This window comes from Hevea brasiliensis, chromosome 11 (genome assembly GCF_030052815.1).
Source record: "Hevea brasiliensis isolate MT/VB/25A 57/8 chromosome 11, ASM3005281v1, whole genome shotgun sequence".
NCBI classification, from domain to species: Eukaryota; Viridiplantae; Streptophyta; class Magnoliopsida; order Malpighiales; family Euphorbiaceae; genus Hevea; species Hevea brasiliensis.
The window spans coordinates 10,734,052-10,746,028 of record NC_079503.1 but is presented as its reverse complement, the minus strand read 5'-3'; the positions used below and the strand labels follow the sequence as shown (position 1 = coordinate 10,746,028).

General features: G+C 29.9%; 1 protein-coding gene across 1 annotated transcript; it reads right to left on the bottom strand.

Annotated features, from left to right (window-relative positions):
* Window positions 1–8,906: 8,906 nt before the first annotated feature.
* Window positions 8,907–10,348, bottom strand: LOC110635302 (abscisic acid receptor PYL2). Its single transcript, XM_021784585.2, has one exon. It carries the CDS (start codon window positions 9,911–9,913, stop codon window positions 9,347–9,349), a length of 567 nt encoding a protein of 188 aa, XP_021640277.1. The 5' UTR covers window positions 9,914–10,348; the 3' UTR covers window positions 8,907–9,346.
* Between the last annotated feature and the right edge of the window lie 1,629 nt (window positions 10,349–11,977).

The following is an 11,977-nucleotide window of genomic DNA, read 5'->3' as shown; positions in this document are numbered from 1 at the left end:
TGCTCTTCTTCTTCGTAGGTCTATTGATAGTATTTAATATAATTTGTACAATTGAGTTAAATTTTAGATTCCGCATGCGTTAGAAGCACTTATTTTATTTGGGCCTATATTATAAAAGTTATGTTAGACCTGTAAGATTATTAACTATATGCATGATGGGATTGGATGAGGGAGCTGAGCTCCCATTTGAGGTATGACCTTTTCATTATGTGTTGGGTATAGGGGATCAGCTCCCATATATGTATTGTCTGACAGTGTTGGGTATATGAGTGCTCCAGATTGCCTTTTTGATGTGATTTGTATAAAATTTATGACGATATTGCATTTCACTCCACAGGATGCATTAGCTTTAGATAACTATAGAGATTATGGTTAAAATTGATATTTTACTCTCTGAGTCGAACGGTCACTCCTATTCATCTATTTTTCCAAGCTACAGGAGGATTATTGTTGTGGCTAACCTGCTCTTCTTCTTCGCAGGTCCATTGATAGTATTTAATGTAATTTATACAATTGAGTTAAATTTTAGACTCCGCATGCATTAGAAGCACTTATTTTATTTGGGCTTATATTATAAAAGTTATGTTGGACCTTTAAGATTATTAACTGTATGCATGATGGGATTGGATGAGGGAGCTGAGCTCCCATTTGAGGTATGACCTTTTTATTATGTGTTGGGTATAGGGGATCAGCTCCCATATATGTATTGTCTGATAGTGTTAGGTATGTGAGTGCTCCAGATTGCCTTTTTGATGTGATTTGTATGAAATTTATGACGATATTGCATTTCACTCTACAGGATGCATTAGCTTTAGATAGCTATAGAGATTATGGTTAAAATTGATATTTTACTCTCTGAGTCGAACGCTCACTCATGTTCATCTATTTTTTCAAGCTACAGGAGGATTATTATTATAGCTAACCTGCTCTTCTTCTTCGCAGGTCCATTGATAGTATTTAATGTAATTTGTACAATTGAGTTAAATTTTAGACTCCGCATGCATTAGAAACACTTATTTTATTTGGGCCTATATTATAAAAGTTATGTTGGATCTGTAAGATTATTAACTGTATGCATGATGGGATTGGATGAGGAAGCTGAGCTTCCATTTGAGGTATGAACTTTTTATTATGTGGAGAGTGAGCTGAGCTCCTCAATTTATTATATATTGTATTTACAGGTCGGGCGAGTCAAAAACTCCCCGTTAAATGGTCTATTTTATGGCTAGACTCTGTTTGGTTGAATTCTTGAAATTGAGCCTAAATGGGCCTTAGAGTTGGGTTGAGGAATAGTTAGGCTTACTACGGCCTCGGGGGCTTTAGGCTGGCCTAGGTCCTAGTGTCGGTCTGGCCCATAGGTTGGATTGTGACACAATTCTTTGAGCTCCAAACCAAATCAAAGAATTTTACCATATCATAACAAAAAAAGAACCATTAATGTAAGAAACAGAATCCCTAATTTATATTTACTAGGTTGATTTAATTTTAGTTTTTCACAAAAAATAAAATCGAATCAAAAAATCAATTTTGCATATATATATATATATGCATTTTAAAAATATTTCATAATTTTAACAAAATTATATATTATACATATGATTTATCTTTAATTATAAGTGCATAATTTAATATTATTATTTTTTTAAGTTAAAAATTTAAGATTATTTTTCTTATTTTAAAATGACCCTAAAAATATTGTTTAGTTATAAAAATCAAAATTCCAATCGACATTGAAATTAGAATATAATTAAAATTAGAATTGAAATCATATTGAAATTGTTTAAAATTAAATAAAATAAGAATTAAAATTTGATTCTTAAAAATTGAAGAATGAAAGATTTGATTTTGATTTCAATTATTAGGTAAAACTTTACTAAAATTGGAATCACACACGCCTTCTATAATAAAACACCGGAGTAAGAAAAACAAAAGGTTGAAAAGATTTGGTTACAATTGGGATAACTAGCTTGGGCAACTGGCTAGGCTTCAGATGTACTTCATTCAGAAACAATAGCAAACTGTATGGAAAAGCATTTATTCCATGTACTCGTCAAAATCTGCTTACCATGCATTAAGCGGTGAGGCCCATTGATCGAGTCACCCAAATTCAAAGCCTAAAAAGTTATCAATGAAAATCTTCATTTCTGTTTCCTATCCTATCAAGTGGTTCATTAAATTCTGGTTGTACTTCAATCTATAAATTGCCCTTTATTCTCAATAATCTGCCTAATATTTTAATCTCGAAAGGCATATAAATTTTTATTAATTAAAAAGGTTGGGGCCTAGTAAAAGATAAGAGTCCATATACAATGAAAAGCAACTAACTAAACCCACCTAATTGAGGCCTAGTTCACAATAAAATCTTAATTTCTGTTAGGTAAACCACCCAAAACAAATGACTCGACCAAACAGGATAGGGCAATCATGATAGTGCAGCCGCCACTCATCTCAGTACCACCACAATTGTTGGAGACTTCCTACATATCTAAGCAGGCGAAGAATCAAATGTCTCCCAACAATAGTTACCATGCATGGCTTAATATCCAAATTAAAGATTAAAGAGAGCCTCAAATCTAAGACGTCTTATGAATCTTCATTGTTCCATGTACATAAATTGAACCTAACCTAGGAGAAAGTAGAGAAATGCAGGGCATCATAGGAATCGACGAAGGAGGAGGTGACAGAGTTCTTGGTAATCCATTCACACCTTACGAATCTACAAAGGATCCAACGAGATACTAGATTCTACAGAACACATCTCCATGCCATCAACAACCAGAGAATCACATCGATACCCTCTCTTTGAGACTTGTGAGAAAATAGACAAGAAAGAGGCAGAGCCCAATGCTTTCAAGCCAGAGGGATAGCCGATGGTCGGGATTAACTCTTAAACCCTCAAGATGTCATTCTCCTATAACCCAGCAGCTGAAGCCTTTACCCAGAGCAAAAAGCATACATGCACACATTGAAGGAAACAACCAGCATGTCACTACAAAAAAATAATTAGTTTTGTAATTGATTGAAATCAGTTGCTTTCAGCAAGCAAACGATTTTACAACAAATTTATGATTTTTTTTTTTAGTAAAATAATTCATTTTTAAAAAATTTAGCAATGGATTTAAAAATAGATTATTAAAGCGGTTGTTATTAGCTATCGATTTATAATTAGTTGTTAAATCGATTGTTAATCAATATTTAAAAAATTTTAAATATAAAATTAGCAATCAATTTTAAAATCGGTTATTAAAATTTGTTGTTTATAGCAACTGATTTTAAAATTGATTACTAACGGCAACTAATTTAGGGAATCAACTGCTAAATTAAAGAATTATTTTAATTGGCTCAAAAATTAGCAACCGATTATATTTGCAATTGATTTCTTGTAGGTTGCTAATAACAACCGATTTTTGCAACTAATTGTAAATCGGTTGTTAAATTTTTGCCCTTAAAAATTATCACCTAATTTTTTATTTTTTTTTAAATTTACAATCAATTTACAAATCAGTTACTAACAGTAATCAAATTTTGCAACCAATTAAAATATGAGAAACGATTTTGCAATCGATTTTTTTCCCTAAAATTTCCACTCAATTTTTTGTTTTCCTTTTTTGATTTGTAATTAATTAAAATCAGTTGCTAATTTAGCAATTGATTTTACAACTGATTTTTTCTCCTAAAAATTCCTGCTCATTTTTTTTTAAATTTTGATTTGTAACCAATTTATAAATCTATTGCCGTTACCAACCGATTTTTATAACCAATTGAAATCGGTTGTTATTAGCAACCGATTGCGAATTGGTTGTAAAATTTTCTCTCTAAAAATTGCCACCTAATTTTTAAAACAACCGACAATTGATTGTTAAAATTGATTGTTAATTCGTTTACATAAACTACTACTTATTGTATTTCCCTGTTACTCTTTTTTTTTCCTCTTTATTCTCTTTTCTCTCATTTTTTTCTTTATTTTTTTCATTCTCATCTTTCTTTATTCATGTATTTTCCTTTCTAACATATTTTTTGCATCATCTTTTTTTTCTCATCTATTTTATTTATTATTTTTTCTCATCTATTTTTTTCATCTTTTTCTTTCTCATATATTTTCTTCTTTACCTTTCTCTTTTTCATCTATTTTCTTCCTCATCATCTTTTTCTTTTTCATCTATTTTCTTCGCCATCATCTTTTTCTTTCTCTTTTATTTTCTTTATCATCTTTTTCTTTCTCATGTTTTTCCTTATTTATCTTTTTTTTCCTCATCTTTTTTATTTAATTTATTTTTTTAGCATAAAATAAAAACTTTGTATAAATATATTTTTGGTTAGTAAATTATTTATAGCATTAATTTTTAGTAATTTTTTTTGTTTATATATATATATATATATATATATATGTGTATGTATGTAATATTTTTTTAATAATTTGTCTTATTATAAATATCTTTTTATATTTAATTTTTTGTTAATATTTTTTAAATTAGTTATTGTTATTAATTTTTTTATAATATATTTATTTTAATTTTTTAGTAGTAATTTTTCATTAATAATTTATTATATTAGTAATTTTTAAAAATTTTATTTATTTGAGTTTTTTGTTTTTTATTTGAAAATTTAATTTTTTTTATAATTTTTTAAAATTAAAAATCGACTTTTTAGTTGTTAAATAAGTTATAAATAGTAATTGATTTACAGAATGATTGTAAAATTATAAAATTAAAAATATCGATTTTTTTGTAATTGATTATATTTTAATTATTATTAGCAACTTATTTCAATTGCTAAATTGATTGTTATTAGCAATTGATAAATTTTTATCAAAAATTTTATTTGTTTTTAAATTTAATTAATTTAGCAATCAATTTTATTATTGATTGTTATTTGCAACAAACCTCATTGCAACTAACTAAATCGATTGCTAAATCGATTAGTAATCGATTTTAATATATTAACAACTAATTTGATTGGTTGCTATTTTTTTTATTTTTTAATACGTGCAAATCTATCTAATCCCTCTCTGTGTCGAATAGGATCTACATACCAAAAAATCATTAAAAACTATTTATAACACTACCCTCAGAGGGGAGAAAAACCCACATGGTGTAAAATTTTGTCACTTGATTTCAAACCATATACATGTGTATGTATATTCACATATATGGCTAAATTTTCATTCATCATTTTTTTTTGGGTAACTAATTTTCATTCATCATTAGTTATAAATTAATTTATTCAATTAGTTAAAAATAAAGTATACACGTCCAAATTACAAGATTTCCATTCATATTGATTATCATGAATCCACTGTAACTGTTTAATAAAAATTATTTTCTCTGCTTTTAATTTTATCCATCAAAAATCAAATATATTAATTTTTTCAATGAGATGGGATGGAGCATGGAGTTTGCTACTTCCCTCCTGTTATATTAAGAAATGGGTGAGGGAGTGGAAGCTAATTAAGAGCGGTAAATTCAATTGCTTCCATGTAAAACACTATATTTCTTTATAATTTTTTTCAATAAAAATTTTTAATAATTAACATCGCTTTAAAAAAAAAATAAAAAAGAAGAAAAAGACACGTATGGCCTTATTTTGAGAAATCACTTAGAACAATATATCATCACAAATTTGAACTAGTGCAACAAAATATAATGTAATAAAATAAATATTTTATTAAAATTTTAAATAAAATATTTAATTATACTATATTTAATTTCATTCTATTAAACGCAAGTAATATAAATATATATATATATATATATATATATATATATATATATATATATATATATAAATAAATATTTCATTTTTTAATTAATATAAAATAAAGAATAAAAATGTAATCTCTTGTGTTTAAATTACTTTAAATTTTTTATATTAAATTGATAATAATCTCAAAATTTTAAAGATAATTTTAATATTTTTTAAATTAAATTTAACATTATTAAGATAATCTCCATAAGTATCAGTCTCAAGTCTCACCCAAAACTGTTTAACCCATCTGCTACTCTCTTCAAATACAATCCTCTCTTTCATTCATTTCCCCGTTTGTGTGTAATGTTCATATAGATTCGTAATCAATCTATTATACACTTAAAAAAATTCATATATTTAATAAATAAATTTTACCTGATTTAAATAAGAAAAATCCTTCATTTATGATTAGAATTTACAATTAATTCTGCCAAATTCTTTTAAGAAAAGAACAAGAATCGAAAACGAAATAACACTATAAAAGTCAAATTGTACAAACCAAATTTAATTTATTATTTTTATATTTTTTTAATCAATAATCGAATGGAGAACCATCTCAAATTGAAGGGCTAAAATAAGAATATGTTTTTCAACATCTTTTAGATTGTCATGATGATAAGATATTTAATATTATGAAATAATTATTATAAATCTCAAACACATATTATATTATATAATTAAATAATTTATTAAAATTAATTAAGTGATTAAATCCATTATGTTGTGATACTACTGTCTTAAATTGAGTCAAATAATTAGCGTTGGTAAAAAGAATCTAAAGACGTGGTCAAAATGTTCAAAAAATTAGAGCAAAAAAAAAAGAGCTTTTGCCAGAGCAAGACAGACCATAATGTGATAATCCAGACAGAGCAAAAGAGTGTTTGGACCGGTGAGGCCAAACGTACAAATATAAAAGAGACAAGTGGAGATGTTGCCTAACAAACCGAGTATTAATCATAATGAACATCCTTTGGTACTAGTCAACAAAAAGACTGGATATTTAGGTGAAAATCTTAGATATTGGCCAAATATCCAAAATTCACCTATATAGTTACAATGACTATTTAACTCTTTGGTCTATAAATATGAAAACAACTATTAGTTAGGTACATTTACTTTGTCAAAATCTCTACTGAACCTATTACTATTCATTTTCACTGCTCTCAATTTATGTTACTAAATTGAGCGTCAGAGTAGCTGACCAATAGGCCACCGACCTTACTCTTTTCTTTGTTTATAGGCTAAATTAGTTCCCTGACTAGAAATTTGGATTCACGGCAGCATCATGTTGATAAGTTTATTGCCCTGCTAGTCTATATTGATGATCTGCTCATCAAAGCAGCTTCTGAAGCAAACATTATCCAGGTCGAGACTTTTCTTCATAAAGCATTCACAATAAAAGGCATAGGATATGCTGAATATTTTCTAGGAGTTGAACTTGCAAGATCAGAAGCAGGATTATTTCTCAAGCAGAGTCCTGGGGTTAGTCATTGTCAAGGATGCTGAGATGCTTAATGCAAAGCAAGGTAATTATGGAATGTCAAAAAGCCTGAAATTGGATGCTCCATCTAGTGATCTTCTCCTAGAACCTGATAAATATCTTAGTTAATTCCTTCAAGCACCTCGAAAGCAACACTGAGAAGCTGTGCTCCATCTAATTCAATACTTGAAAGGTTGTCCTGCCAAGGGATTATTCTTTCTCTCTAACAATAATTGTCAGCTGAAGGCTTTCTGTGATGTTGATTAGGCCATCTGCACCAATAATCAGGAAATCATTACAGGTTACTGTGTATTCTTTGGTTCTTCCTTCATCTCTTGGAATCTGAAAAGAAAACTACAATTAGTTGTTCTTCAGTTGAAGCCGAAAATAGAAACATGGCATCAATTTATAGTATAGGAGTTGCTTATCTGTTAATAGATGTTCCACGAAACCACTGGCTTAAAATGATTAATCCAAGTTATTTCTAATAGTTGTATCAAGAATACATAAAACCTTTAACTATTTGATTAGCCACTAATATGGGACTTGTTGTTGGGACGTTACATTCAAACAACTCACATACCTGCAAAGTTTCAACTTGCTGATTTGTTTGCGAAACCATTGACTTCTACATTATTTCACTTCTCAGATGGGATTGGTTAATCTAAACCCATCTCCATCCTGAGAGGGATGTTGAATGTATTTAATTTTATTAGCGTTAACCTAAGTTCAGTGTATAAGCTGAAGAGATGGATGACGGGAAAAGCAGGTTAAAGCTGTTAGAGTTAGTTTTTTTAGCTGAACTAGCAGCATGTGACAAGAGCTGTTATTAAAGTTAATTAATTTAGCTATTCTAGCTCTATGTATAAAAGCAAGACCTATTACTGTGAATAAGTTTTTCATTCCTCTCCAATATTTTCTTTTCTTCTGCTAAATTTTCTTTCATTTTCCGTAAGTTGCATAAAAAATGGAACCTGAAGCTCTTGATTGTTAGCTAGGTTTTATTCTTCATCTCTCTGTGTGTGTAGGAATATTTCTACTAATTTATTTTATAGGCAATGATCTTAAGCTTCAAATTGGCATTAACAGGTTGGTGTGATTAGATGATCCATATTGAGAAATAAAAATTTGCGGGTACAAGACTTTTTTTTTCATGATCCAAGTTTTTCATGCTGATTATAATCATTTTGAGCCTTGTAGTTATAGTTTAGAAATGTAACTAAATTCGTACAAGTAATCTCTGTATAATGTGAGGTCACCAGCTATTTGTTATGAATTTAAATGAAGAATACCGAACCAAATTAAGATTTGATTATTTCAAGAAATGTCAATTCTGACTTTAATTGTGGGCTAGACATTGTCAATGACTTCAGCCTCGTCATTCATAAGTGGCACAAAAATGGCAGCCCGGCTGTTTCCTATAAAGAATTACTTCTTCAACCTTTTTCTTTATATTTGTTTCATTACTGCTCGAAAACTTATAACAAATTTGTGCATAGGTGTAACAGAGCATAATATTCTTTATCTAGATTTATTTTTTTTATTATTAAACAATTAATTCATATGAGAAATTAATGTCACCATGTACAATATGAGGATATATGAACATGCTTGTATAATATCTTATTGCCACTTGCAAATTCCTGGTAGAGGAACAAATGAAAGTAAAGAAGGGAAAAAATAAAAAAAAGATATTCTATAGTCGATTGAAAAAGAAAATGATAATTGATGAAGGAATCCATCATCATATCTATTGTTGAACTTTCTTTAACTTGTTCAGGAGAAAATGCTGACCTTATAACTGATTTTTTTTTTTTTTTTTTTTTTTTTTTGTTAATAAGAGATTAAGAAAATGAAGATTGGAACCTGACAACAAGAACAAGCCAGGCTTATATCTGGACTCACCCAGATATAAAATTAGGATATAAAAGCCAATACTAATTTCCTAGTCAATAGAAGGATAAACGAAAAACGAAAAGAAAACCCAACTTGCAAAACCCATACTTGCCACTCAGATCAGATATCATCATAACATCAATGAGAGCCCTGCCATCTCTATCACGGCTCCCGTCACCACCGCAGCCGCCTCAACCACCACCACCAAATTGATCTCCATCATTATTATTCATGTCCATGCAGTGAAGCCATTGCTACAACTGCCAGCTTTTGAAGATTCAACTTGACAACAGTATCCACAAACATCTTTGTATCCTCCCCAGTATTCCCTTCTGGTATATCCACTATATAAGACTCCAAAACAATTGTGTAAACCTTCCCTTCTTTGCTGAACTCATTAACAGATGTGACAGACCGATAATTATTTAGCCTATGCTCACCCCCAACCACCCTAAAGCTTAATATATGCTTCTCATCATCCAAAATCTCTAGCCTTTCGGTGCTCGTAGAAGCTGGTAGCCCAGAAACTACAGTAACCTCTCTAATGCTGCCTATACCACCAGTGCCTTTCATGTTGCAACTCTTGATGAAGTGCTTGTATTTTTGTGGGTTTTCAAAGCTGCGAACGAAAGGCCACACAGCTTGAGCTGGTGCTCCAATGAGTTGCGTTATTAGAGAAGTGCATGTGTTGGGTGCCGCCTCAAATTTGTGGTATGTGTCTATTAAAGGCTTCAGCTCTGCATATTCTTCTTGGGTCAGGCCTTGAGGTGGTGGGGATTGGCTAGGTTCCATGAAGGACGATGAGCACTTAGGGTATGCTTTGAGCAAATTCAACAAGCAAGAATATGGAGGCGATGGAGAAGAAGAGGAAAAGAAATGAAGAAAATTGGGTTCATTTCATTGAGGAAAAAAGATAAGATAGCTAGGTAAAGAGCAAATTAATAATGTGAACATGGGTAGGGATTATTTACATTTAATATTGAGTTTTTTGACAGGTATGCCCTTGTAATATTAATTTTTTTAACAGACATGTGAGTTCCTTACCTTGAAAATGTGTTTAACTTGTAATGTGAGAGAATTAAATAAGTGAATAAGATAACTATAATTGGGAAAGTGTGTGTGTTAAGCGTAATTGATAGTTAGGGAGTTATGAATATTAGATATTTTTGTGCTTATCTTTTGGGAACATGACAAAAGGCAATGCTAGAAGATGGACCTATTACCAAGAGCCATAAGGGAGTTGATTAGGCGGTGCTTTTTAATGGATTCTCTCTTTACTTTATTAAACATTTCTTGTTTTTTAATCCCTACATTTATAACATATAGTATGAGAATGCATTCGCATTCCTAATTATTACCCATTCTATGTCCGACCTTGCATGATTCTGCCTAACCCTACTCTTTTTTTTTTTCCTTTTTTATTTTGTATTTTGACCGACCCACTTGTCCTTAATTATATAAATTATCAATTAAGAATATATGTATACTAAGAATTTTTCTTATTTAAATATGATTTATTATAAATTTAAAATATAAAATATATGGTAGAATCTATTATTAAACATATACATCTCACGTATTTATATTTTGGGTTTATAATGAAACGAGTATAGATAAGAATTTTTTGTATCTTAACATTTATAGATTTCATTAACTCATAATACGTGTTAAATTAATTATTTTTTATATTTTTTAAGAAATGCAAAGAAAGAATTGAAATCCTGATATAATGAATATAAAATCTTAAATTTAAGTTTTAATTAAAATAAAATAAAACAATTGAGATTTTATTTAATAATTCTCGTTCCATAAAATTCATGTAAGTTGATTCCCACCGGGAGTGTTGGGCAATGAGACGGCTGTTAGTGATAGCATCCAATACAAGAAAGAAATAGGTGGGGGTAGAATGGTAAAAGGGGGAAAAAGACAAGATGGGTAAAGGATGGGAGTTGTCGCCATCGTTAAAAAGGGTAGATGGACATTCGTAGGTCATGTGACAAATCCAACAAACTATCGCGTGATTATAACCCCACTTTGCTGGATTTCCATTTCCCCCGCGCCTCAACTCCCTCACGCTCACATATTTTTGTTTTTTAATTTTCTTTCTATTCTTTTTCTTAGGCCTGTCTGTGCGTCAATTTTAACCTAATTTCATATTTAAATTAACAGTTTTGATTTGAAGCTCAAAGAGAACAAAATTGACTTTTAAAGTTTTCTCACTTCAGGTTTTGATGCTGCTGTGACCTCTTGTGAGTGTGGAATTGTGAAACAAGAAAGAGAATTCCAATAGATTAGTTTGGCAATATTTTCGATACTTAAATTAGTTATAGGAATTGAGATTAAATAATTAACTAAAAAGAATATTGTCTTAAATTGGTCCCTTTTATAGGTATTGAATGGGCGTCCTGTTACTACAAGGAGTGTGATAATAGAAAATTCTTAGATAAGGTGGGATGCTTATTTAATAGAGTTAATGTTGGACTAGTACTCTTATTCAATTAAGCAGACCTCATGGTGTCTAAATAATTTGTATATCTGAATCTTAAGATGGTTTGAATCTTGATCATTTAGACATTTGATCGATTGAACTGATCATTCGGGTATTTTGAAGTGTATTGTATCTTAATGCCCTCTCGAGTATGAATCTTTAGATTTAGTGTCAAATTGTGTGTTAGACGTCAAAGCTCTAGCCATGTGATAGAGCCATTAAGATTTTGGGTGAACCATCACCTTAGAGATTTTGGGTAAACCTTTGCCATGGGAGATTCTAGGCAAAAAATCACTTGTAGATATTTTGGTGAACGATTGCCTTAATGATTTTAGGCATACTATTGCCTTGATGAACTTGAATGGTGG